Source organism: Enoplosus armatus, chromosome 10 (genome assembly GCF_043641665.1).
Source record: "Enoplosus armatus isolate fEnoArm2 chromosome 10, fEnoArm2.hap1, whole genome shotgun sequence".
NCBI classification, from domain to species: Eukaryota; Metazoa; Chordata; class Actinopteri; order Centrarchiformes; family Enoplosidae; genus Enoplosus; species Enoplosus armatus.
In genome coordinates this window covers 22,744,178-22,771,459 of record NC_092189.1, presented here as the reverse complement: position 1 = coordinate 22,771,459, position 27,282 = coordinate 22,744,178, and the positions used below count along the sequence as shown (strand labels likewise).

The following is a 27,282-nucleotide window of genomic DNA, read 5'->3' as shown; positions in this document are numbered from 1 at the left end:
TATTAGATCCGTGATACATTTCTATGTGAAGGACCTTGGACAAGGAAGGGACAATATACAAGTGCCAGAAGGGATAGATTATAATAATAATCACAGGAAAGTACTAAGTTAACTAAAACTTGTCCCTGTCCAACTTTGCAGTACTAGCCGGTTAAATTAATTGCCAGGAATAATTTAGCCTTAACATTGATTTTAAGATGATTTAAGGGGATGACACCCACTTTGCTTTATCACAACTACAATTTTGGTCTTTTTTTTTGTAATAATAGAATAAACATATATTTTTCTATATCCAACAGTAAAACCACACCGTAGTATTAAGGATAAGAGTCAAAGACATAGACATTAACAGACAGAATGACATTTCTATCGGCTTAGGTTGCTCATGTATGATTCGAGAAGTGCTCACAGAGCTATGAAAGAAACAGTATTTTATTTGTTTCATGTAGTTTTCCAAGACAAGAGCATGTCAGTGTGACTGGAGACAGAAAGGTTATCATCTACTGTGAAATCACAGCTTATCAATGGCTCAACTAGACAGCCTAAGATGAACAGGACTAAAGTTTATACATACTACATACTACATACATACTAATATGTCTGCCGGTTCTGGTGAAGGGCTCTCTTGTAGTGACAAACCCCTCAGGGAATTATCTGCAGCTAACAACTAATAAAGCCACTGTACGCTACCTGCCCAGCATCAAACTACACAAAGTTAGCGACCAGTTGGTGAAGAAAGTGGAATCTTAAGTGTTTATAGAGTCTGATGTTTTTCCCAGAAGCTGTTTGAGATCAAACTGAAGAAAAGAAAGAGAAGAGTGGATATTTGACTTGCATTCATTTGTTCGTGTTTGTGAACATAAACAATGAATGTAGCTTTAAGTGGAAGGCTTTTGCTAGTGGATCAGTTTTGGTTAAATGCCTTGCTAAGTAGCAGGTCATGAGTAATTGTTGAATGAAAGAAAGTGTTTAGCACACAGCCCCAAGCATTACCACCATCTGTTTCAAACTGTGCCCCGTCAGCAGCAGCCATGGTGGACGCAGCGGCGGCAGAGCAGTTCCTGGATGCCAACCCGCAGTTTGCCAAGCAGTACTACGACGTCAACTTCCGGCCTAAAGTCATCTCAGACCTGCTGGACAACAACCGGAAGGTAGTGTTGGACGTCAGCAAGTTCCACGAACTGTCGATGGTGGAGGAGAGCGAGGTCCTCTTCGACCTGATGCGGGACATCCAGGACAACCTGCAGATGGAGAAGTCTGTCTTCAACCTCATGAGACACCTCAGCTTCATGATGAGGGCCGACCGCATGAGCCTGTTCATGTACCGGCAGAGGAATGGAGTGGCCGAGCTGGCAACCAGGTTACTGCAGATTTCTTTTACAGTTTTAACAACACCAACTCACAAAGCCCTGAAACAGAGATTATGTTTTGGTGTCAAAAATATCATAAAGATTACATTACTTTGCCGTGAAAGGAGCGTGTGACTGCAGACATATTCATGACATGTTGGTCAGGAAAATAAGCAGCAACAGACAAAATCATAGACCAATCTTCTGCTTTTCACCAGAACACTGCTTCACACTCGTACAGTTCCAGACACTCGTATTTGGCAGCTTTATTAAATAAGGGAGTATTTCTGTTTTTTTTGTCCTCTTAATGCAGTTACACATTTTCATGCCCACAATATGAGACCGCTACAACCAGGTGATCTAGAACGTAGGTGCCTTGCTCAATGGCACCTTGATAAGTGTCTAAGGACATTTGCTTTTCCTCTCTTTAGTGACAGAGTTTTGTCAGAATGGCAACACTTTGTGATGTAGTAGTTGCACAGTTCATTGTAATAATTATTGTTTATCTTTACCTCCAGGTTATTTAATGTCCATAAAGACGCATTGTTTGATGAATGCCTGGTGCAGCCTGACAGTGAGATTGTGTACCCGTTGGATATGGGCATCGTGGGCCACGTGGCGTCCTCCAAGAAGATGGTCAACATTCCTAACGCGTCTGAGGTAGAAACACATGACTGCTGTTTGTGTTCACTAGTGATGTGGTACTGATGTGGGCACATGACCAGTTATTATTCAGGCTCAAATTCCCTCACATACATTTAATTGACATATAATCAGTAAAATGTGACATATTCCTTCCAATTCATTTGTTGCATAAAGTACAATTACAATTACAACTTAATACATCCACAATAACACCTAGAAAAACAAAGTCAAGAAACAAACAAGTCTAAAAAAGACAACTGATTATCTCTTTAGACGTTTACATTTATCTCGTGCAACTTAAATGGGTGTATATATTTTAAATCTGGTTGAGAAGTAAACCATTTTACACTGTTGTTGCCTTGTTCTACCAGTCTAAACCTGATTGGTCGTGTAATGGATTCAGCACAGATTCATAGCCAGACAATAATGATAAAACAAATAATATGTAAGTTAAAAAACATTGAAATATAAATATTGCTTGTTGCTCAGTAAACATTCAAATCCCTGTTTTGTCAGGGAGTGAAAACTTGTTTACTGTTGCTCTGCCTCTGTTTGACCACCAGATGGCGACTTGACACTACAATGACCCCCTCCACTAATTCCCTCCAACCAAAGCCAGCTCAATCTCATTATAGCCAATACCTTTGACATTTGAAAATGGCTGGCAAGCTTTTTCTCATGTACATTTCAGGTTTGTCATGCTACTGCAGGTCCACTAACTTCACATCCACCCCCTCTTTCCAGCCCAATCCTGCACAAACTGTTATTGTGACATTTACACTTAATAAGGCAGCGGCCCACCTCGCATAACTGATGGATTACAAGCCCTCCTCTCTATCAGTTCAATCGCTTCCTTTCATGGGAGATTATAAACCTCAGCTGCCGATGTACGAACAAAACAGACCCGGGATGATTGTTCCCGTTTGGTTTTTATCTATCAGCTCTGCTGCCAGGCCGGCCTGTTGTGCCTTCACTGTGAGCCACCACAGAGAAAAACATCATCGTGCTGTTAAAAACCTCTGTCCGTCACGCCGCAGCCTCGCACAAACACATGAAAGCACGATGGGAAATGTGGCAACTGGAACGATATCAAAGCCTCCAAGCCTCAGTCTCCCTAGTCGCAGCGAAGGAACAGCTAATGTTTCCATATAATTGGTTGGCTTTATGATGCTAATGCACTGAGGATGGCCTTTCAGAGTAATGCAGAGTCTGGGAATCACTGTCTGTCAGCGCTCTATTTTCATCCCAGTCCAATCCAGTGCAGGCCGGTCTACCAGTCAGGATTGTTGTGGGTGGAAGGTGGGATTACGTTTGACTGGGATTATGTAGTGAGCAACAGCTGACCTCATTTCTCCCCCTTCTTCTGTCAGTGCCTCCTTCAAAGTGAATTTAATTATCACATAATTTCTAGTCTGATGACTCTGCCTGTTATTTGAGGTGTGGTTACTCGAGGGGTGTGCGTGTGAGGAAGGTGGTGGAGAGTGTTAGTGGGGGAGGTTGCAGATGAAGCTGGTTAATCTGTCCTGAATTAGAGCGATCCCAGATTACTCCCAGAGGTCACATAGGCCCTGAGCCATTTTCACGGACTCAGCACTATAACGCACCTTTAATCTATTCTGTTAAACTGAATCGTCTCATTCTTTTTGTTTGGTGGAGCAGAAACACCCTGAAATCCACTTAATGTGTCATAACCCGAGAAGCTAAATTGGCCAGGGAGGAAGTTCTGTGTGCAGACTTTAAATTATGAATTATTTACATATTTATTACAAATTTATTATAACATATGTGTTATTTATTTGTATACGTTTCTTTTCTTTTGTATTTATTATTAATTTACATCCCACTGATCATATAACACATTAATGTCTAGATATAGAATAAATAAATCTCTAAAGCCTTATTTAGGAATTTCTGACACCAGCCTACATTGACAAATATTAAGTTTGTTATTAAATAAGAGTTTCTATAATTCAATATATGTGTGTGTTTCGTACCTACATGGTAATTTCTCTTTTACACTGCAAAACCCAACTGGAAGAGATGAATAATAAAGAACTACATACATGAAGTGTATATGAATATATGACCTGTGCGTTTTTTTTAATATCAAAATAAAACTTGCTTACATTATGTTTGTAAAGTGTAGAGCTGCTGTGCAAAGGTCAAGGCAAAGCTTCAGCTGATAACAAGCAGGATGAAGACTTCTCTGGGCTTTAGGGGGTCAAAGGTCACCCAATAACAAGCTGTCAAACTGCCCAGAACAGGTTCAATTTTAAGCTGTGTAAGGCTGCAGTTGAATCAGCTACTGTACGGTGCTGATCCAGGATCAGCTTTGTCTCATAGTGATTTTCTGCTTCATTACCTGCACTATTGCCACGTTTCAGGCCGACCCCTATGTAGAGAGAAAAAGACACCATTAGACATTAATAAACAACAAAGGGCGATGTATTAATTTAGTTTGTGGTGATGAGGACTGCTCAAATCTCATTACTGATGCTCAAACAGATACACAAAGTAAAATAAAAACCAAGAATGACGCAGGGCAGGTCCGTACTTCAGAGGAACATCTTGTACTTTTTACTCTGCTGCATTAATCTGACACACATTAAACCCATGAAAGCTCTTTTTTTTTTTTGCAGATGCAGGATACGTATCTGCAGCTGGGTAGAAGGAGTTTGAGTCGCTGCTCAGGCTTCTTTGCTTTGCATGTGACAGCAGCAGTATTAAGGTTTCTGAGGCTGAAGGATGAAATTTTAATGATGCAAATGTTTGATTTTGAGGGCTTTTCTCCTGTGGGGGAGTGTGAGGTCAGTAAAGGGGCCGATGAAGCAGTAAAACAGTTTCAATTTAGTAAACTATACTGATCGATTGGTTCCTTACCGGCCTCTACTCACTTTACTTATGCTCTTCGCCCCCTTTGGGGCATAAGGCACCGGTAATGTTCCTCCACCTGTCCCGGTCTTTAGCAGCTGGTTTTGCCTCGCCCCTTGAGAGTCCAGACTCCAGCAGCTCCGCCTCCCCTGTTCTTCGCCAGGTGATCTTTGGCCTCGTTTCCCTTTTCCTGGTTCCATTTGAGAGCCACTTTGGGGATCCGCGTATCCAAGTGATCTCCGACAACGGTGTTTATATAGAGTTACATATTTGATGGCTTATTGGGCCATCAATGAGTATATGGCAGATCTTTGGCAGACAGTAATTGTGGAGTGAGCTGACTTTGACCCAGCAGTCAGCCCCATATAGCAGAACCGGCTTGATCAAGGTGTCATACAAGTGGATCTTGGTTTTGAAGCTGTAGGTGTTGGACTTCCAGATGTTGCGTAGGCCCTGCAAGCTTTCCCAAGCCTGTGCTGGATATCTTTTTGGGCACCATTGTCCTGACTAGTCAGACCTCCCTGGTATCTGTACCAAACCAACCAGGAAATATGATCCACACAAAAACTTACACCTTGCCTTCCCCAACACAGGACTCTGTCACCAACTTTGGTCCTCTGAGGGTTTCTCTCTGCAGGTTTTTGTTCCTTCTTGGAACTGATGAGCTGCTCTTCCTCAGTTTCACCCCTGGAGGAACACAGTTGCTGACCCCTGCTGCACAGGAGGAGCAGTAAGCGGAGTACAGCAGAAAGGGCCTTGAGTTTGTGGATAATAGAAAGCCTGTGCTCACAGTGTTTATGAATAGAAGTGGTGTGTTCATCAAAGGTGGACGTTTTTGAAGGGTGCAGGGGCAAAGAGCAGGCAATTAAATACAATCAAATCTCTCCCTTTTCTCTTCATAGAGCCCTCATTACAGCGAATTTGTGGACGAGCTGACCGAATATCGGACCAAGAGCGTCCTCGCCATCCCCATCATGAACGGTAAAGACATGGTGGCCGTCATGATGGCCATCAACAAGCTGGACGGGCCGAGCTTCACTGCGAAGGATGAAGAGGTAACGTCTAATACTGTCTGTCGTGGAAATTCAGCGTCAGCACGCCCCGTCAGGCGACGCTTCAGTCACTTGGATAAAATTAAGTTTTCAGCTTTACACAGTTACAAAGCAAAACAAGAAACGAGTGCAGGAACAAAATGGAACAAAATGTGCCCCCCCCTATTTTCCCTTTATTTGCTTTTGTCATTGCTTTATGTCACTTCTCCAGACTTTCTCTGTTAGTAACTGTTTATGTGATCCAACACATTTAAACGCAGTCTGCCAAACTTTACAATAATTGTTTATAGAGGCCACATAAAACTACATGACGCAGATGTAGCTTCTGTTGCTGGTGCATGCATCCCAGGACCCTGTTGTCAAGTTAACTGATAACATATAATGTCTTGTAACTTTATATAATCCCTGCATTTGGATCCAGATGAGAGTAAAAATACACAAAATGACATACACAGTCTTGCTGATTGCTATCTCTGAATATTAAAGCTGAATTGTTAAAATCTTCATGTCAGACTCCTGTTCGCTGAGTTATGGTCATTTGAATTGATCATGTTCCTGTAGTGCCACCTATACAGATGAAATGCCATTTACTTTGGCCTCATCCAAATGTGGACCAAATTCAATGGATTCTGACAGTTTAATTAGAAATGGGTGTGGGTTATATTGATGGATTCATCTTGAACCAAGCAATCCATTCAGAATTGAACCTGCCCACTTCTACGCCTCACTGTGCAGGAGTTATAAGACAAAAGGTGCTTTACAAATGGCCACACACAAAAATCAGCTCCTTCTGTGCATTGAAAAACCCCCATGGACTAACTTTCCACTAAACTTTATTTGAAAGATATCCTGCTGAATAATAAATGGATAAACAGACAAACAAACGCCAAAATGAGTCTACTACCTGATTTGTGTAAACATTGAATTAGACTGACAATTAAACTTTAACACCAAAAGAGCATAAAGTGAATGTTTGTGACATGGTTAACTCCCTAAGCCTGTCAGCCATGTGTTGGGTTGGTGCCTCAGCCTTCCTGCTGCTCTGGCCTGCAGTAGCAGCTGTTGTACAAGTCACCTAAACTCAGCTCATATATTGCTACACAAATCTAAAGCCTCCCAAATCATAACTAACAATTATAATCAACTTTCTGAAAGCTGAAAGGAGAACATTTTTCAGCCGAGAGAGGCCTGTCGGAGAACATTTGGAGAGAGAGACTTCCAGTGGGTGCAAAGGGCTCGGCCGCCGTGATGAAAGAGTCACGAGGAAAGGATTTACTGAGAAATCACTGCCAATTCCTTAGTGCCAAAACAATAAAAACATGGTGTGAAGTGTTATCATGAAGTCAGTCCGATGTGTAAGTTGTAAAATAATTCCTAAATCAAAGTGTGCACTTAACTTACATCACATTAAGCGCTTGACTGCCTAAACAGTTTTGACCTCCACTGTAGCTGCCCGAAGGTGTGTTGGATCACCTGGAAGCCCTCTGAGGCGTACAGTCCAAATACCACACAGACATGATACTTTGTCTCCGTCCAGAAAGAGGAGACGATGTTACCTTCTTGGTTGAATATCACTTGTCAAACATGCCATTTGGAATGTGTCAGCGGCTCTGACTGATGGGCTACCATATAAACTATTGTCATGGTTATGGCTGGGTCTTTACTGAGAAACATATCCATTCCTCAGTATTACGCAAAGCAGCCGAAGGTTTGTGTTTTTTTTTCTTCCAGACCCTAAACAAGTATCTCAACTTTGCCAACCTGCTCCTGAGAGTTTTCCACCTGAGCTACCTGCACAACTGTGAGACCAGGAGGGGACAGGTGAGGCTGCAGAGCATGCAGCACTTGATCTACTCTTTTCCTGATCTTTTTAAGATTCAAGGTTGGCTGTGTTCACGCTGTAGCTGAAAGTGTCCCACATCTGACCTCTTTTCCTCTCAGACTGGGATCTGATGCTTTTCAGAGTCCGTGTGAACAGCAGGAAGCAGGAACACATGAATATTTGGTACAAAGGAAGACAAAAATAAAAATGGAAAGAGAGTCACACAGCTGACCGGTGTATTTGACAAGATGCCTCAATTCATCCTGACTCTAAAAGCACAAACTGAAACAAAAATATGTTGAAGAGAAGCGACAGTTAGAGAGGAGGAGGACTTCCAAGTTAAACCTCGGGGTCCGCGGTGTGCATGAACTTTCTAACTGTTTTTTATATGGTGTTCTACTCTATTGTCCAGGTGCTGCTGTGGTCGGCCAGCAAGGTGTTTGAAGAGCTGACAGACATAGAGAGGCAGTTCCACAAGGCCTTGTACACAGTCAGAGCCTTCCTCAACTGTGACCGTTACTCTGTGGGTCTGCTGGACATGACCAAGACCAAGGTGGGTTACCATAGATACACACCCAGAGTCAGGGATGAGCTGGAAAACAAACAACACAATTAATAAAGAGGTCAGCAAGCAGCACACTCATCCACTGTTTGTAGATCCTCGTCGGTGCTTCACTTGTCAGGTTCCAGATTTACGTTGCAGTGTCCCTGAAATATCAGAATGTGTTGCCTCAAATTTACACTCAGGTCCACATTTAGCAAACATGTCACCTCATTAAAGCTTAAGCTTTAATGTAAAAGCAGATTGTGGAGCAATAATATACATTCAGGGTTTCATTTTGGTTTTAAGAAGCTTGACTGCAGCAACAGTGTTTGGTTTCACAAAATCCTAAAACTTTATATGAAAGTATAAACTTTACATAGCATGAGCCACAAAGGACCATGACATCCTGGGAAAAAGGAGCCGCTGCTTATTACAATAAACCTTTACAAATTAAACCGAGTGCATCTATTGCTTATTAACTATGCACGGCTGTTTTTGTGCCGTTCTCCTCCCAAATGAGTTTTGATGAGATCCGTTTCTGTTTTTTTCTCCTCCTCTTTTGGGAAGAGATATTTTCAGAAACTCATTGATCTAGATCAACACTTGATCTAGTTTTCATTTGCTTTAATCCCTTGTGTCAATGAAAGAAATAATACTTAAAACCGTCTTTTCGGATCAGTGTCGTTCAATCCCCATCAATGTATTTGTGATGACTAACATATTGTCATAAATACTACTTATTGGCTGTGGCTGTCACCTAATCACAAGCAGCTGCCAGTTGATTCCTAACACCTGCTAACTGAGAACAAACACATGTTGTCTGCCTGCACAGATGGCTGTCTGGTAACAACACTGGATTTCATGAATAAAGCACTTAAGAATAAACAAAACTAGTAGCTCAGCTTTGAGCCCATATTTTAGAGACTGGGATCTTTGTGGAGACGCAACAAAAAATATTACACACTCCTAAGAGGCTGCTGGCATTAGCGTTTTCAGGCAGAATGGTGGTGTTGGCTGTACTTACAATATACAGTAAGTGCATCTAAATAATGAAACAACAGAAGCAGCTATGTTGTCCCACTCTAAATCTTTTGTTTTCTCTGTCTGTGTTTGTGTAGGAGTTCTTTGATCTGTGGCCAGTTCTGATGGGAGAAGTTCCACCATATGATGGACCCAAAACTCCTGATGGCAGGGTGAGGAAATATTGACCACTGCTACTACAACTACTACAACTACTGCTGCTACTGTTACTGCTCCTGCTACCTCCTGACATTTACTCCGGTCACACCATCAGGTCAAAATGTCACTTATCTACGAGAAAGTAGCTCTAAAACTTATGGAAGAATTTCCGTTAAATGGACAGTGAGTATTTTTGGTCCACAGAGGACGAATCCTATTTTTTGGTGTTTCTCTGACCTTTCTGCTGGGACTGCCATCATGCCAAACTTTCCAAGATATCAAAAACGGGTGGCCAGATTTCCATAACACTTGCTTAGCAAAGTCAGGGATGTACTGGGCATCGCAGTCTCTCGGGCCGCTAGTTAGACTTTTAGTTATGTTTGGACTGACTATTTTTCTTGAGATTTAAATTCATTTATTTTTGCAAGTAGGGTCAAAGTTTTATCAGGGTGAAGTCCACACATGTGTACACACAGTGACAACAAATGGCATTTATCTTTGCATGAAAATGTTTCTTAATTTGGCTCTATTTCTACTTGTGCTGCTACTAGTATCATTACAGCTGCTACAACCTTGCTTTTAAAACCAATGATGATCTACTATCTACTGACTACCTTTACAGTATTTATACAAAGTACTTCTGTATAGTTGAGGGTGAACGTTCATTCTTGACCTTTGAAATTGGTATACTTAACTCAAAGTCCTCTTACTAGCTCTTTCTGGAGCTTTCAGCTGCATCTCATGTTTTTTATCAGCGGGTGGAGTTTTTATTCCACAATTGAGCAAACTTGGACCTTGAGTTACGATTTCTTTTGCCTTGATTCAAAAATGTGATCTGCCCCCTAGTCAAAGGTCAATATTGTCACGCAACATGATGTGATACTCGAAGTGTTGGGAGCATTTAAAAGGACTGATATTCACTTTAAATATCTTCTCTACACAATGTCTCTCTAATTTTCATGTTGTGCGTCTTCTCAAGGAAATTGTCTTCTACAAACTGATTGACTACATCCTACATGGCAAAGAGGACATCAAAGTCATACCGTAAGTCACAACAGAGATCTGGTTTAAAGGTACCCTCTGACATTTCTGACCATTAGTCGCGCTATGAAATATTTTTACTCACATGCACGCGGTGATGCACTACACATTCCTGGCAATTGTATTACACTGATCGACAGGGGGCTGTAACGTGCAAAAAAACTAAGCAATGCACCAACAAAGGCAGGGAAGAAGAAGATGGCAAGTAAACATGGATGTAAACAATGCAGGTTTCGAAGTAAAAAAAAAAATGTTTCCTGAGGGCAATACAGACCTAGACCTGGAAGATACGCACAGTGCGTTATGGTGAGTAACACTGGATGTAAACAGAGCTCCACAGGGCACATATAAGGTGTTTGGAGAGGGATTGTCAGAAAGATAACAACAGATACTGATGTCGTCTCTTTCCTTCCTGACAAAACCAAACATGATCTGCATTTTTTATTACAAGTCAGTGACATTCTGATCCTGTGCTTTTCTTTTTTTCTGTTGTCCATCATTGCTGCCTCTTTAAACAGTAATAACTACTGTACCGAACATTTCACTGCAGAATAATGTCACCTGTGTAACCTGAAAGTTGTTTATTTGATTTTAATGATTTTACATAAAATTGATTTCACCCTGGAAGAGTCAAGTTCATATTAACACTGAATAGGAAAGTGACTTTTTTGTAATATAATTGTGTTGCTGAAAAAGACGATTATTGGAAACATTGAATTTTTTGTCTGTCGTGTTCTGTTGGTCCTCAGGAGTCCTCCAGCAGATCACTGGGTCCTGGTTACTGGTTTACCCACCTACGTAGCAGAGACTGGACTGGTTAGTGTCTGTTTTTCTTTAGAGTTCCTTTTCCTTTATTTTTGAACAAATCTCACACAATGTTGTGAAATCAGCATAAATTCTCAAATCCAGTTTGTGTCACAAGAACATTCTCGCACAGTGACAGAATTATCTGGCAGCATCATGAGTTTCACGCTACATTTTTACATGCTTTTCACTCGATAACATTACATTAATTAATCCTTGAAGAGCGTAGAATAAAACTCAACCCCACTGTGCTTTGATGCTGTTTGAAAACTACCTCCTACAACAACATACACAAGAAGTCGTCGGCGAATTAATACTTCATACTTCATTCTATGGCACTAACAACGTTGGCTCAGGAGAGTTTTGAATTGTAAAACTCAGAGCAGTTTAAGTTAAGTCGGCTTCTGCTTCGTGTAAATTAAAAGTAGCTCGTGCAGGACGTTTCCATGTGTCGTCATAAGGGTTCCCTCTGGTGTTTTAGACCTGTAGCAGCGCCATTTTGTTTATGTCGTTCGTGTGCACAATGACACACATGCACGCATAAAGATAACCCACTTCAGAATCACTTTGATGATTCAAATTCAAATTAAGGCTTAATCTCCACACACCAACTTCTTTGTAAGTACAGTGAGGAAGACTGTGTTTCCTCTCAGGGAAGGCTGTCGCTCTGACCGGGCTCCTTTAACTAACCATCTTTATGTGTTGGTTTATGGAGCTGTGGAGCAAATAACGTGTATCTTGTCAGATTTAGTGTATGCTAATGGACATGGTGAGATTAGGGATCATGAGACTGTTTTCATTAGATCCATTCAGTTATATTCAAATCTGTGTGACAGCTCATCTTTACCTAATCACCGGAGTATAGCTTGCAGGCAAAAGTCAATAAAATGCAGCATTATTTGAATGATTGAATATGTTTTCAGTGGCTGTGGCTGGATTCAACCAAAACTTGTAGCTTAGAGCAAAACTCTCCTCCTCATTTCTCACTCTGACTTTTAGAGAACAACTTTCTTTTCTGCTGTGCGGGAGTCCATGAAAAACCAGTGTCCTTTTTAAAATATCTTTATTTCAAAATATCTTGGTTGGAAGCTGCGGGTGGTCAGACGAGCAGAACGCCATTAGGCCTTATTACACAGTTGTCAGAGTGCACACACTTATGGAAATGGAAAGTGCTCAGCCACACGCTGCTATGATGTATAATTGTAATTTTTTGCAGCCGTTGTAATTAATCAGTGTGCTTTTCTCAAACCGCTGAGCCTGCCGTCGCTCATCTATCTATCCCTCCTTCTGCTCCATCCCGTCTGTCCTCCTCCTGTCCTGTCCTTTCATTGTCTTTGGCGCTTGCCATTTTTCAACTCTACATCATCTTTCCTTCCTCATCTTCTCCTCTTTTCCTCTTCTACATCATGTAAGAGGTGAAAACTTCATTTCTCCACAGTGCCACGTTTCATAAATCGAGGCGAAAGAGACATGTCAGATTGACACTAATGGTTTTGGATGCGACACAAGGGGTTTTAAATGGATTTGCTGGCAATAAAACTCCTCAACTCCTGAAGATAACATATGAACGTCCTTTAACCCAAAAAGCTGAAGGTGGAGTTCATCATGTGAGAACATGAGAGCTGAGATGTCCTCCTCTTCTAGCCATTTTCATGTTCTTATTCTTCCAAACCTGACCTCCCCTTATTTTGATAATGCCCACCTTTTCAGATTACACTGGGAATTAATTTCAGTTTCAGATTCGTAGCATAAACATTAGTATTTTTCTTATAACCAAAATCAATCCCCCTCACACTGTAGCAACTCCCATCAAATGTCAACATCCTCGACTTTGTAATCGATTCTTATTTCCATTTTTCAACAGATTTGCAACATAATGAATGCAGCTGAGGATGATTTTTTCAACTTCCAGGTAAGATGGCCTAAAGACGGCAAACAAACCAAATCAATGATAACAACTGTACAATATTAAGTAACTTTGTAAAACACCAAACATCTTAAAAACATCAAAGGGACTAAAGTCCATCAGCTTCATTTGTTTCTGGAGATGATTCCTGCTTGTTGTAGTAGTTTATGTTTATATATATATATGAACTGTAAGATAAATAGTTACAATATATATTTACATTAATTCACTTGGATTTTGTCCAAATTGAGGTACAAATATGATCATCCACAGCCAGTATTACATTTTGTTGATTCACATTATTTGTTCTTACGCATTTATTTATCCAGGAAAGAATACATCGAGCACCGCCGGCTTCACCTTTCTATCTTTATGTACATTAACAGCAGTTGTTGCATATTTTGCTCATTATCTGTAATCAGATTGTTTTTGTAAAGTAATAGATGACATTAGCATTTTGCCGTCAGATTACAGTAATTGCATAATGTGTGAGCCTTTACACTTGAGTGATGTGAATATAAAAAAATGCATTAAAAAAACTAACTTAGCTATATAATGGGCTCCCATGTACCATAAGAGACCAGCAGGGAACAATGATAAGGAAAGATTCTGCCATATAGTCCTGACTGAATACGTGATATGTGCCTCATTCTCTGCTCTCCTTAGTTTAAATTAGTTTCCTGAGGCCTGTAAAGGGCCCATTGTATTTATCCTCATTATACTCTGTTTCTGATACTGTGGTAGCCATTGTCCCTGCTCACACATCGATCCTGGTTCTGCACTGCTGATAATTAGGGTCTGAAGGTTAGCAGGAAAATCCACCTCTTCTCTTAAGCCCCTGCAGTCTTTTCCTGAAATGTTCAGGAACATTTCCCGCATGGGGCCGTGTGTGAATGGGAGCAGGGATCAGTATTCAGGGAAATCTGTACCGCCAATTTCCCACCTCAAGATCAGGTAACATCTCAGGGAAAATGGCGATTCGGCTACGTCTGTTAACTGAGTTAGCAGTAAGCATAGAGGCTGTGTTGTGTGTAGCTCCGGTTGTGTCTGTTTTCTTGCGGCAGTGCTGATAAAGCAGATTGTGATCTGTAGTTTCCCGGTAAACTCCAACCTCTCCGCCTGTCTTCAGCTGTCCGTCCTGCCCGGCCTGCTGAGACGGTTTGACCTCAGTCCGAGGAGTCATGTTGTGATGATTATTTTACTTTCAACATACAGTAGGTTGATTCGTAGTTGTTCTGGTCTTCTGACTGTAGAAATCGGCCTGTTGATGTATCCCCAATCCATACTACATACTTATTCTATACAATAAGTACTACATACTAATTATCACAGTATGCTGTTTGAGCAGTAAGTTCATTTTGTCACTTTTCTAGTGTGAAAATACTCAAAATGCTTAGAGTTGGTATCTAGAATGGATTTGTGGCAGGCTGCGTGGTTGACCACTGAACACTGGTGCAACATAGTCTTTCTCAAAAGAGACCTTCAATCTTTGTCTCTGCTATTTTTACTGCTTCTGCTCATTTCTATTTTCCTTCTTTTCTCTCGCTGTATGTGTTGTTTTTTATTACCTTGTAAAGCACTTTAAACTGCGTTTGTATGAAGTGCACTGGAGCTTTTAGATCGCTGAAACATCCGTCATCATCAGACTCCATTTAGCTGCTGTGTATAACTCCGCTTGTTTGGCCAGATATCCAAGACGAAGAGACATACAAGTTTTGACTTTTCTACATGATAGTTTTGTTAAGCTACACCGCTTTCTTCTAGTTCTCTGTAACTCTTGACAGTAAATCAGTAAATTAATCCATGTAAATCCCGTTTTGTTGTTTCTAAACATTTCCACCCTGATGACGCTGAAGTGCAGCAGCAGTTCACCAAGCAGCCATTTTAAAACGTGAGACTGATGCTACGATTTTAGGGGCAGTGAGCAGGTGAATTATTGATTCTCTCACATTTCCTCTGAATGTGGAAGGTTACATTACGTTTCTGTAGGATTCCCGCTTCCCTCATACAATCAATGACGTTCGACTGTCAGTAAAAAGAGGAAAAAAGGCCCCGTATTACTGTCATATCAAAGTAACAATGCAGATGAAGTATAGAAATAATGCATGTCGAACTCTGTTTGTGTGTGTGTGTGTGTGTGTGTGTGTGTGTGTGTGTGTGTCCGCCCACAGAAAGAGCCTCTGGACAGTTCTGGCTGGACCATTAAGAACGTCCTGTCTCTGCCAATTGTCAACAAGAAAGAAGAGATAGTGGGTGTGGCCACGTTCTATAACAGGAAGGATGGGAAACCCTTTGATGAAATGGACGAAACACTGATGGAGGTACAGGCTGTGTGTGTGTGTGTGTGTGTGTGTGTATGGGTGTGTGGCAGCACTGAGTCATTGGTTTATAAATACTCTCGGGCCATTCAGAGCGTCTGCATTATTTATCATTGGGCCTGGAGGCTTTTTACTGAAGTTCCTCTATTTGCCTCACTGCTCAGAATTCAGTAAAAATACACAACATGACAGTTTCATCCTCAAATGTTCCTTAAAATCAAAGTAGTTTTAGGAACAATTTTCATTTGGACGTTTGAATTGGATTTGCTTTTCATTAATTGCTGCAAAAGTGATTTGACCAAAATCCACTTTTAGATTTGATGTTTTGACAAATAGTGTGTGGTGACGTTTATTATTACGGATTAAGATTTGACATACAAAACATATGATCAACATATAACATACAAAGGATTGTTATGGGTTGTACTACCCAACAGGATATAAAGTAGTAAAACTTCATCTCTATACTGCAACTGACACGTTAATTCACCAGTATTAAAAATAACAATAAGATACTTTCGGCTACTACGGATACTTATTTTCACTTTTAGATGCAGGACTTTTTCTGTTTTTGTGGTGTTGCCACTTTTATTTCAGCGCACGATCTGGACTTTTTCCACCACTGACAGGAAGTGATGCATTTATGTTTTCACTTGGTTGTGGACTAAAGAAGGCAGTCAGCTTGAGCGGTGATAGCCACTGTGGCTGAACAGAAAGACAGGAGTGTCACGTACCTTTATTTAACTTCTTTTTCGACACACCTGCCACCAGTAATAGGCTATTAACTCTCTCTCCCACTCACACACACACACACACACACACACTTGTGTCCAGTCTCTTACCCAGTTCCTGGGCTGGTCGATGCTGAACCCCGACACTTACGACAAGATGAACAAGCTGGAGAACAGGAAGGACATCTTCCAGGACATGGTGATGTACCACGTGAAGTGCCGCAAGGACGAGATCCAGCACGTTCTGGTCAGTAAACAAGTGTAGATTGACGTTCTTTATGTTTCAGTCCAAAAATGTAAAAAAAGATTTAGTTTTTTCCCACAAACCATTTAGACCAACGTAAACACTGTAACTTTACTTAGCCTCTTGAAGACAACAGGTATATGTCATGTCCCATATGAATTCAAGTAATGGAAATGTTCATGCAAAAAATATTTTGACATTTTGACAGTGGTTTGTTGCTAGACGTTTGTACTTTACTTACTACTATCTAATTTTGTCCAATTAAATCTGATGTTCACCTTTAAGTGATTAAAATCTCTGCAAAGTAACATCTTGAATGACTAATTTTAATGGTTGTTTTAATGTTTAATGTTTAGGGGCAGTAGGGTTTGTTGAAATTAAAGGATGAGAGGAAGGATGTGTTTTACACTGACTGGCATTCCCAACCCTGCAGAGTTAGTGTCTTGCTTTATCATTTGATATTTGTGCTAGACCAAACAAAACCAGTCGGTTGCAAACCAGTCGGCTGATGTGGATGATATAAACAGGAGGGTGAGCATCGTTTATAAACTGAAATAAGCTGTCAGATTTTGTATGAGGTGATTTATCAGCGGACAGGGAGAGAGACAGAGAGGACAAAAGCAGAGAGATGACCTGCTTTGACCTTAGATCAGGAGTCGGTTGATTGATGTTGAACCGTTTCATCCAAGGTGAGCGTTGATGATGTGTGTTTCCCCAGAACACCAGGGAGAGATGGGGGAAGGAACCGGACGAGTGCGAGGAGGAGGAGCTCCAAGAGATTCTGGTAAACGACAACAACAACAACAAAAACATCCAGCTTGTGTTTCAGGAAATTCAACAAAATGAGCAAAATGTCTTGAAATCCAAATCTATGGTCCATCCACAAACAGAAAAGACACACCAGCACGTTGGAAAAGTAATGAGGACAGACTGTAACATTATATATAGTCTACAGATTAAACCTGTGACTCATCTGTTCACTTTTCCACCTTACTATGGGACAGTTTTGTGCTTTGAAAAAAAAATATTCATTCTACATGTGACAAGACAAAAAAGACAAAATGATTGCAAACATCTATAGAATGAATGTATACACATTTGTCCTTCTCTGTCCACAGTCAGAGGTCTTACCAAACTCCAAGAAGTCTGAGATCTTCGAGTTTCACTTCTGTGACTTTGAACACAGTGAACTGGACCTCGTGAAATGCGGCGTCAAGATGTACTACGAACTGAAAGTGGTGGACAAGTTTCACATTCCCAGAGAGGTGGGTGGTTAATGAACGTGTTAGATAGTTGGCTGGCGTGGTGCTTTTCAGAATTGATCAAAATGAATTTCTGTGCCATACATCGCAGAGAGCTGCACTGTCGAACTGCTTGATATTCATAAAGTTGGATACTCCTGTCATAAGTTTTGCAGTGCATTGACATCAAAGTGCCTAAAAACAGCAGATTTCGGTCTTCCGGCCACCAGCAATCTGATGAAAACAAGGCCAGAAGGACAGCAGCCGTCACTGTACTGCTTTCATTATGATGCAGAGAGCCCAGTGAACTATTGTAAAACCTACCTGAAGTTGTATCTGTTACAGCCGTTTCATCCAGGCCCGGTTTGAAATATGGTTGAAATCCTTATCACAATATTTAAAAGGACATTTCCTGATACAGATATATCATGATGATGTCAAACGGATGCGACATTACACATAAAATAATCAAACTGACGTTGAAAGCAAATGCATTTTCCATGGCTACGTCTTACATGAGACCAAAGTCTTCATATGTCTCAAACAAATGAATAAATAATGAATTTTGTTAGGTTTCAATTACATCTTGCCCCGAATCATTAATTTAGACAACAGAAATGTGCAGAGTAATGACACAAGTTCTCCTCTCTCTGGAACTGAACTGTGTGTGTGTGTGTGTGTGTGCCTGAAGCCATTAGCCATTAGCACTGGCTAATACTTGAGAGGGTGCAGCTCTTTGTATCTTTAACGATAGTGTAGAAACATTATAAAGCAGTGTTGTAGCAGTGTGAAACTTTGTATTGGTGGTTGTTTATATTTTTACTGTCACTAAGCAGAAAACTGTGTGTGTGTGTGTGTTCTGCAGGTCCTGGTGAGGTTCATGTACTCGCTCAGTAAAGGCTACAGGAGGATCACATACCACAACTGGAGACACGGATTCAACGTCGGACAGACCATGTTCACCCTGCTGATGGTTCGACACACAGGCTGACTCACTCTTCCTCCCCTCTTTCGTTCCGTCTTCCACTTCTCATCAAAGTCATCAATCCCTCACCTCCTGCTCTCAATCTTTTCTTCCCCCCCGTCTCCAAGAAACCCACTCTCCTCCTCCTCCTCATCTTTCATCTTTCCTGTCCCTCCTCCTCTCTCTGATTCAAAGTAATAAACATTCTTTCTCCTCCTCTTTCGTTCCTTGTATCGTCGTCTGGGATGTACTGTATACGTGATGACGCTAGTCTGTATGAGAGAGTGAAAGTGTCGTTGTTGCCTGAACTGGTCATTAATAAGAAAGAGTGTCATTATTGTTTATATACACACTGGTCAACCTGTATAAATGTGTGTGTGTGCTTGTATTTTTTTTTGCCATGGTATACATAATGAATGAATCATGAATGCATACCTACCTGTAAATATACAGTACCCCCTCTCTCCCTCTGACTTGAATGTGTTTGTGTTGGTGTTGTTAGACAGGTGATCTGAAGCGTTACTACACAGACCTGGAGTGTATGGCCATGGTGACGGCCGGCTTCTGCCACGATATCGACCACAGAGGAACTAATAACCTCTACCAGATGAAGTAAGAGCTACAGAGAGGAGGCGGGATTGGATTGATTAGTAAAAGTAGTTTCTGACATACTCGCCTTTAGAGGTGACTAGTTATTTCAGTAGGAACTCGTGATTTGACTGAGCTTGACTGTCCTTTGTGAATTTGGCCTATAATTAATATATTATATTATATTAATATATTTAGTTGTATATTTGTTTGTATTTACGTGATTTCTTATTACTATGTATTTGTGGTTGAGGTTGTATTCATTTAGCTTCTGTGTTTCAGTCTTTGAACTGTTTTTAAGGCGTTATAGGCTCTTCATCTTCATCGGACTGCGACTATTAGAATCAGTCTGAGAACACTGAGGCTGTTCAGAGTTTGATAAACGAGAACATAAAGGTTGCTGAGGTGAAAAGAGACAATACAATACATGTATGTAGTAGTAGCTCATAAAGGACTTCTCGTTGGTCTGTGAGAGTCGTCACTAGACATAAACTGTAGCAGCCACATTTTCTATCGAAGTGAAGCCTAATAGGAGGACTTGCAGTGCTCATCCAAGTTAAACTTTGAATTGAATAAAAACTGAGGTAAAAACATATCAAATGGGAAAAACTCACTGAAATCGAAGCAAACAGTAAATAGGAATACATGAAAAATATGTTTTTATTCATTGCTTATGATGCCGTGACCCAATTTCTTTCTCTCATTTTGGAAATCTGACTGTTTGGTTGTTCTGAGAGCGTTTTAATTGACTCAAAGTGACAGCAGCCACTCCTCCTGTGTACGGACGAGCTGATCTCAGCTCTTCAGGTGAAGGAAACGTCAAACACGCAGAACATCAGTGAGCTGATATTGACCAGATACACCTCCAGCTGCTCTGCCCCACCTGCTGATGGATGAGCTAATGAGAGCCGCCATTAGCCTGGACACAGCAGGCCAGGCCCACCCTGGGTTTAACATGCATGATTTATCACAGTGTAACCTCCCAACATGCTGTGTGTGTGTGTGTGTGTGTGTGTGTGTGTGTTTTTCCAGGTCTGGTAATCCTCTGGCGAAGCTTCATGGCTCCTCCATCTTGGAAAGACACCATCTGGAGTTTGGCAAGACTCTGCTGAGAGATGAAGTATGCTGCAGTGCACACACACACACACACACACACACACACACATGTACATACATACAGGGGTGGACACATTAACACCTGGACACTGGTACAATGTAAAGCAATGCAATACAACAGTCCTCCAGTCGTCTCCTAGCTGGCCTCTCTTCAACTAGCTTTTGTAACTCAGTGAGAAAGTATCATGAAAAATTAAATAAAATTAAAATGATTATTTTTCAACAATGCTTCAAGTCTTTGCCTTGCTTGGGAGCTGCAGTTGTTGAGTAATATTTTACTGTCGAGTACAGTTGTACGTACCCATTTCAGTATTTAGCTTTTTCATTTCATCAGTTTTGTCACCCATAATTCCTGTTTCACATCTCTGGAGGCCTGTTTGAGTTTCCTCTTGCCCCGTTTGTGTGGCGTACAGTTTTGAGGTCAGATGGATTAATGGCCGAGACTTGAACATCAGATCTCTTGTGTTTCAGGGGTTGAACATTTATCAGAATCTGAACCGCCGTCAGCACGACACCGTCATCCACCTCATGGACATCGCCATTATCGCCACTGACCTGGCTCTCTACTTCAAGTCAGTACACCGGCATGCAAATACATGAACACGGATATTTACTGATCAAACACATGGTGGCACCTTTTAATGTTGTTTAGTAATATAAAAACATCGGGTGATTGGAGGACTGTGTCGCTAATCTCTGAAGATAGGTGAGACTACCAAGTGTTAGAGCTCTATTTTGTTTCTGTGCAGGAAGAGGACGATGTTCCAGAAGATCGTGGACCAGTCCAAGACCTTCGAGACCTGGAACGACTGGACCAAGTACATGATGCTGGAGACCACACGCAAAGAGATTGTCATGTATGCACACACACACACACACACACACACAAAGGCAGGTACCAACAGAGATACACAGACATACAGATCTCAGTCATGTGTTGTGTTTCTAGGGCCATGATGATGACTGCCTGTGATCTGTCTGCCATCGCCAAGCCGTGGGAGGTTCAGAGCAAGGTACACACCTGTGTGAACTCGACACAAGGTCCTTTTCATGCTTCGCAGTAGTGGTTGTAAACTGGCACTCCAGCCTCACCGACATCCAGCCGTTCGCAGTAACAAGACACGCACTCGTACAGCGGCTCCAGCGGAGGCTCTGTGAGAGGGAACCAATGATAGAGTAGACAGAGAATGACATTTTGTCAGTGCTGCCATTTCTCTCAGCAGCGTTCAGCAGCGATTCCTGACGGCCTCATGCATCAAAAGCAACTCTGAGCTTTTCATTTCCCTCATCACCGCCTGGCAGGCTCAGCATTTTATTTCAGTTAACTATGTAATATACACATCGCCATAGAGCCTGCACACACAGGCATATCAATATGAACAGGAAGCATCTCTGGCTGCGCGACGGCTGCTGCTGGAGGGTCATTTATTACCTTTATTTGTCTGCAGTTGACGGGAAACATGAGCTCTTTTTCACATTCTTATACACACACAGGTTGGAGGCTCATAGCAATTGCATCAACATCCGCCCATAATAAAACCGGTAATGCTAACTTAAAGCACAGCTAGCTGAGTGCTGATGCAACATGTGTTGACTGAAAAACTAAAGATGATAATATGTTATGTGTCTTGGACTGTGGTAACCAACAGAATAAGCAGGTGGAAAAAAGACTTATTTTGGTGCCCAAAATTCTGTTTATTTTGTCAGATTTTCCTTCTATGTGTGTTTAATAATTTTATCTCCTTGGGTCTCTAAAAAGTATTCAAACAGGATGATTTAAGAATCAGAAATACTGCTGATGGAACTGGTCCCACCCTTAGACCTTTTAATGAGGGGTCTCAAGTAGACGTAGCTTTATTTCAAAGGGTCACAAGCTGAGAATGTTAAGAACCACTGCTCTGCTGTTATAACATGCATCATTAAAGAAGATAGAAGATTTTCCCAAGCTCATTCACTCCCTTTTACTTATAAACAGATCAAAAGAACAAGTCGGAGACTAATTTCTTCATATTCATTTAAAATGCAACCCCCCATGCAGCCTATATTGTATAATTACATTTTACAAAGTCAGCAAACGGCCGCAACTTTATCCATGATTTTTCCAGCTAACTTCTTGAATCCAAATTGCTCACGTACGTTACTTCTCAAGATTATCTCTCCAGCATGGCCAGTTCATTTTCTCTATTTTGCGTTCGCAAAGAGAAGAGCAATACTCCAGTTTACTGAGGGCAGCCGGGTCTGCAGTGGGTCAGACGGATAGTACAATTTAGGAACCTTCAAGGCACGGCCCTGGTGTGCTTATACATTTAAGCTTATGTGCTTATACAATTTTGAATTTGGAGAGATAATTACAGATTGAATATCTGTTTTTTCCCCCATATTCAAATGTTCAAACTGAAAGTAAAAACTGAGAGCCGTTGCAGATAAAGAAGCATGAACCCAGGTCTCCTCACGGCTTCACCAACTGTTCGATGTCTGGAAAAGCTGATGAGTTTCAGTATTTACTTTTCTAATTTGGGATCAGAATCGTGTTTGTTTACTGCTCGATGTGGTTGTCGGATACAGTATGTCACGGGAGGTTGCGGGGCCAGCTATACTATCAACCAATTAGCATCGTGGCTCATGAATACCGAGCTGTCAATTAGGATATTCCACTTATACTTTGGTTGTTTTTTTCTGGCTCGATCTCACCTTCGTCTGCACATGGTGAGTCAGCTCTACAACCCACACACAGTGTCAGGACATCTATCTGCAGCATCAGCCGCCCTCCTGCGAATTGTGCTCTAAAAGTAGTTTGATGACTAAGTCTCCCCTTTTTAAAGGTGAATTCCCCGCTGAATACAGCGGCAACATATCGTAGCTGTCACATGAAACCCCCCTCATGTGCAGAGACCTACAGATACTCGATACCAGAATTGAATTTAACAAGAGAGAATCTCTGTTTGCGAGAAATGAATCCCTATTATAGCTCTACTTTGTGATTTAAGTTGATAAGATGGTGGGATTCCTATATAAAAATCTTGTGAAGTGCAGATAAAATTCGCTCAGATTTTTAATGAAGATAGACGGCTCTCTCTAAGATGTTTTGGAGAGACAAAAGCTCGAGCAGCTTCATTCTTGATAAGATGTTCCTCTGACATTTTTATGGCTGATATTTTATTTTTCACTCAGCTCTGCTTCCCACGCTCACAGAATATCTGTCTACAGGCTGCACCAGCCTCGTGGCAATTGTTCCCTAAAACCGGCTTGATGACTAACTCTTTCTAAAATGAGGTTTCTACCCTGAATGCAGAATTCACATATTATTCATCAGATCTCACGTTGCTCCATTTTAGGTTTGTGAGGGCAGACAAAACGGGCTTTCATCTCATCAAGACACAAAGCCTGAACCTGCCTCGTGAGCTGTGAATACGATTTTCTTTTATGGGACACTGTGAAAGCTTTATAGGATGATTTTAACAACATGTAGGGGAAGATTTCCTGCTTGATAAAATGCCACTCAAATCAGCCTCATCGTGCTCCAACAGCAGCTATTGTTTGTTATTGCTATGGTATCTGACAGCCTGTGTCTTAAATACATAGTGCTGAAATGATTAGTCTCAATCAATTTGTCAAGTGACATTTGAGTAATCGTACAAGCGAACATTTCAAACTCTCTCTGGTTCCAGTTTCTCAAATGTGACGACTTTCTGCTTTTCTCTGTTTTATGTCCATTTAACATCTTTGGGTTTTGGACTGTTTGTTACGTGTGATGTTGTGGTCCCATATTGTCTCTCACATCTGAAAACTTTGATCCACAAAAACTGTAAAAAAATAAATAAAAAGCAGCATTACGAGTTTATCCAGAAGACTCGAAACGTACTTGTGACTTTGTACTTGTTGAAGTGATGATCAAAACATGTGATTGTTTTCATTGCCACTTTTTATCTCACTACTGCACCACTGAGGCAAATTCCTGTTGACTGACATCTCAAAATGTTTTGATCCACCCTCTAGGTGGCGCTGTCTGTAGCTGCAGAGTTCTGGGAGCAGGGAGACCTGGAGAGGACGGTCCTGGAGCAACAGCCCATTGTAAGAACACAGAAAGCGTGATGCTTGAGAGAAAGATGCTAAAAAGAAGGTTTAGAGGGATGAATGGAAGCAGCGTCCTCCTATTGACATCCCCTGGAGCAAAAACGCTAATCCCCCTCCAGCTCCAACAGCGCTGCAGTTCTATTTATAGTTGACCTCTGACCTCAGAGAATTCACCTTTGAGAATCAATAAAGCATAACATAATAATTATTACTAGATGGGACGGTGAAGAGTGAAATGTTAGATGAAATCTAAGGCTGTTCTGACATTCTCTTAGTCACATGATGATTTCATAATCTGCAATTAGTGATTTTTCACTAATTGCAGATTGTTGTTGTTGAAATATGATTTTTTTTTATTGCTGTGATATAAAGTCGTGTTTAATCTTTGGTGTGAAATACTTTAAAATGCACTTAAATTCAGAACTCTTTAAAACCCCATATAGGCTGAGCTCTGATGCGCCACTGTAAAAAATGTCCACTGTAGTTGTTCATGATGTTTCTATAAAGTTTCATAAGTGCAGTACTTTCTACACAGTGTTATTATCCTGTCTAATGGTTTTTCTGGATTTGGGCCCTGATTATCCAGAAAACTGTTTAGTTAATCAAAGAAAAGTGGGCAGTTCATCATAGACTCACGTTACACATCCTGACGTTTTTTACAACTACAATCTGATCAAACGTGAACTTGATATTATAGTTTGAATAGTTAATAATTCAAATCTAAACTCCTGCAATCTGCACAAAGCAGTTTCAATTAATTTGCATGTTATTTTGTGTTCCTGGATGATTTTTCTGTGTAATTTGATGAAAAGCAGAACTGGAAATGTATGAAAAACAGTTTCTGCCAGTGAACTAAAGTTTGAGAGGAGGGGAAAGAGGATTTGGTGGGTGGACGGGAATCATGGGAATTAAGGCAGGACATGGCTCTCCTTGGGGCTTCAATTTAGGATGGAGAGTGGGAAAGACACGATGAGAGAGAATGAGAACAAGAGGCAGAAACGCAGTTGGAAGACAAAATGAAAAGACGGATTTAGTTCCCTGTGGCGGCGGTGTTGAGCGATGTACAAGCCATTATGTGGAGCACTGAAACAGAAAGAACGGGCGCTGTGGCCCTAACCCAGCCTACCGTACCCTCCCCTGGCTCTCTCTCCTCTATTCTGCCTCTGTGTCTCTCTCTCCTCGCTCTGTTTCATTCCCATGTGTCCTTGAGACACTTGAAGTGCGAGAAGCACCGTCCCACACTCTCTCACCTCACAGTGCTCTGAATTTAATAGCATCTGTGTCAGCAGGGAAAACTTTTCATTTTGATCAGTTTGTATTTTCCCAGCAGTCGTTTCTGTGACTCACTGTGGTCTGACAAGGAAAAAAAAAGACTTTGCAGAGGCTGCGACACTTGAACAATTTTATCAGGAAATGTAGGTGGGCAATTTTGCCAGCAATTACAGCCAGCATGAACTTTCTCTGACAGGTTGTTACAGTCCAGTGTACACCAGCTGCATTGTGGATGTGGCTGCTAATGTGAATCTAATGTGAAATTACATTAGATGTTCATTCAAACCTTTTTTACACTTGGACAGGACACAGAGGGAGCAGGAGCCCTCTTTGACAAGCATGCAGAGTTTATACTTTTTTATGCCAAACAAATTGATGCTTGATGCAATAATACTTTTTCCACAAATCACATCAAAAAGACCCCTTGCTATTATTACTATAACATTTAATCACAGCATTCATGAAACTGAGCGAGGGCTTAGCTGTAGGCTTGATGACCAGATGAGTTTGTGTGTGTTTTAAACACTTTTCTCTCTCTCCTTCAGCCAATGATGGACAGAAACAAAGCAGCCGATCTGCCGAAGCTGCAGTGTGGTTTCATCGACTTCGTCTGCTCTTTTGTGTACAAGGTGAGACATCACATCACACGAACGCACCGAAACGTTTTAAAGGCATCCGTGGCATCTGGGAATTGATGGCATTAGTCTGAGACTCATTTAGTGTTATATCGATATTATTTAATTAATGTTAACAGTTTGGATCAAACAAATATGTATTTGATGTGATTTGATTTGTGTTGACTCGTCCTCCTCTCCTGCTCCCCAGGAGTTCAGTCGTTTCCATGTGGAGATCACCCCCATGCTGGACCGCCTGCTGAACAACAGGAAGGAGTGGAACGCCCTGAAGGAGATACACGAGGCCAAACTGGCAGCTCTCGAGGAGGCCCAGAAAGCCAAGGAGGAGGAAGCTTCGAAAAATGTGGCGTCCAAACAAGGTAGGAGGCTCTCAGACACACTCAGACAATGCATTACCCTCTCTCTTTCATGTGGGACGCAAATGTCTCTGAGCCGAAACAGTCCATGCGCCAGTTTTGAGGGACATTTGAATGAGAAATTTATGCTAAAACTGCGGCTTGGTAGCCATAACAACACACAGAGACACACAAACACATACAGTGTATACATTGGGAAAAAAGTGTTAAATGCATTTTTCATTGTGTCACTTTAAAAGATTAAAAAAAATAACTTCCTCTCTGTTTTTCTTTCCTTCCTTCCGTCCGTCCTTCCTTCCGTCCGTCCTTCCTTCCTTCCTTCCTTCCTTCCTTCCTTCCTTCCGTCCTTCCGTCCTTCCTTCCTGCAGCGAGTGCAGCGTCACAATCAAAGACTTGCATTCTCAGCTAGAGATGCTACAACAGTACCGGGTTGCGTGCTACATGGTTGTGGTCCAGCGCTCGGTTTCTCAAGAAGATCTTTCTTTTTTTTCCCCGTCATTTTTGAGATCTCCCCTGAAAGATCCAGTTTC

General features: G+C 41.3%; 1 protein-coding gene across 2 annotated transcripts; it reads left to right on the top strand.

The window, feature by feature from the left end:
- Positions 1–1,031: 1,031 nt before the first annotated feature.
- On the top strand, positions 1,032–27,161 carry pde6a (phosphodiesterase 6A, cGMP-specific, rod, alpha). 2 transcript variants are annotated; one of them, XM_070913018.1, is made up of 23 exons: positions 1,032–1,360; positions 1,868–2,009; positions 5,768–5,920; positions 7,649–7,738; positions 8,152–8,292; positions 9,402–9,476; positions 10,442–10,506; positions 11,253–11,319; positions 13,172–13,219; positions 15,385–15,534; positions 16,366–16,509; positions 17,225–17,290; positions 17,625–17,771; positions 18,613–18,720; positions 19,214–19,323; positions 20,332–20,419; positions 20,887–20,987; positions 21,165–21,272; positions 21,365–21,428; positions 24,412–24,486; positions 26,307–26,390; positions 26,587–26,755; positions 27,121–27,161. In XM_070913018.1, the coding sequence occupies exons 1-23, from the start codon at positions 1,032–1,034 to the stop codon at positions 27,159–27,161; spliced, it is 2,565 nt and encodes an 854-aa protein (XP_070769119.1). The 2 variants fall into 2 exon arrangements, with proteins under 2 accessions (XP_070769119.1, XP_070769118.1); XM_070913017.1 differs by having other exon boundaries at positions 26,587–26,758; positions 27,115–27,161.
- The last annotated feature ends 121 nt before the right edge of the window (positions 27,162–27,282 follow it).

Bases quoted from the DNA above. Each gene is read 5' to 3' on its own strand.
- pde6a (XM_070913017.1), top strand. From the start codon at position 1,032: ATGGTGGACGCAGCGGCGGCAGAGCAGTTCCTGGATGCCAACCCGCAG. The intron at 10,507-11,252 runs GTAAGTCACAAC...GTTGGTCCTCAG, and splicing joins GAGGACATCAAAGTCATACC to GAGTCCTCCAGCAGATCACT. The intron at 21,273-21,364 runs GTATGCACACAC...TTGTGTTTCTAG, and splicing joins ACACGCAAAGAGATTGTCAT to GGCCATGATGATGACTGCCT.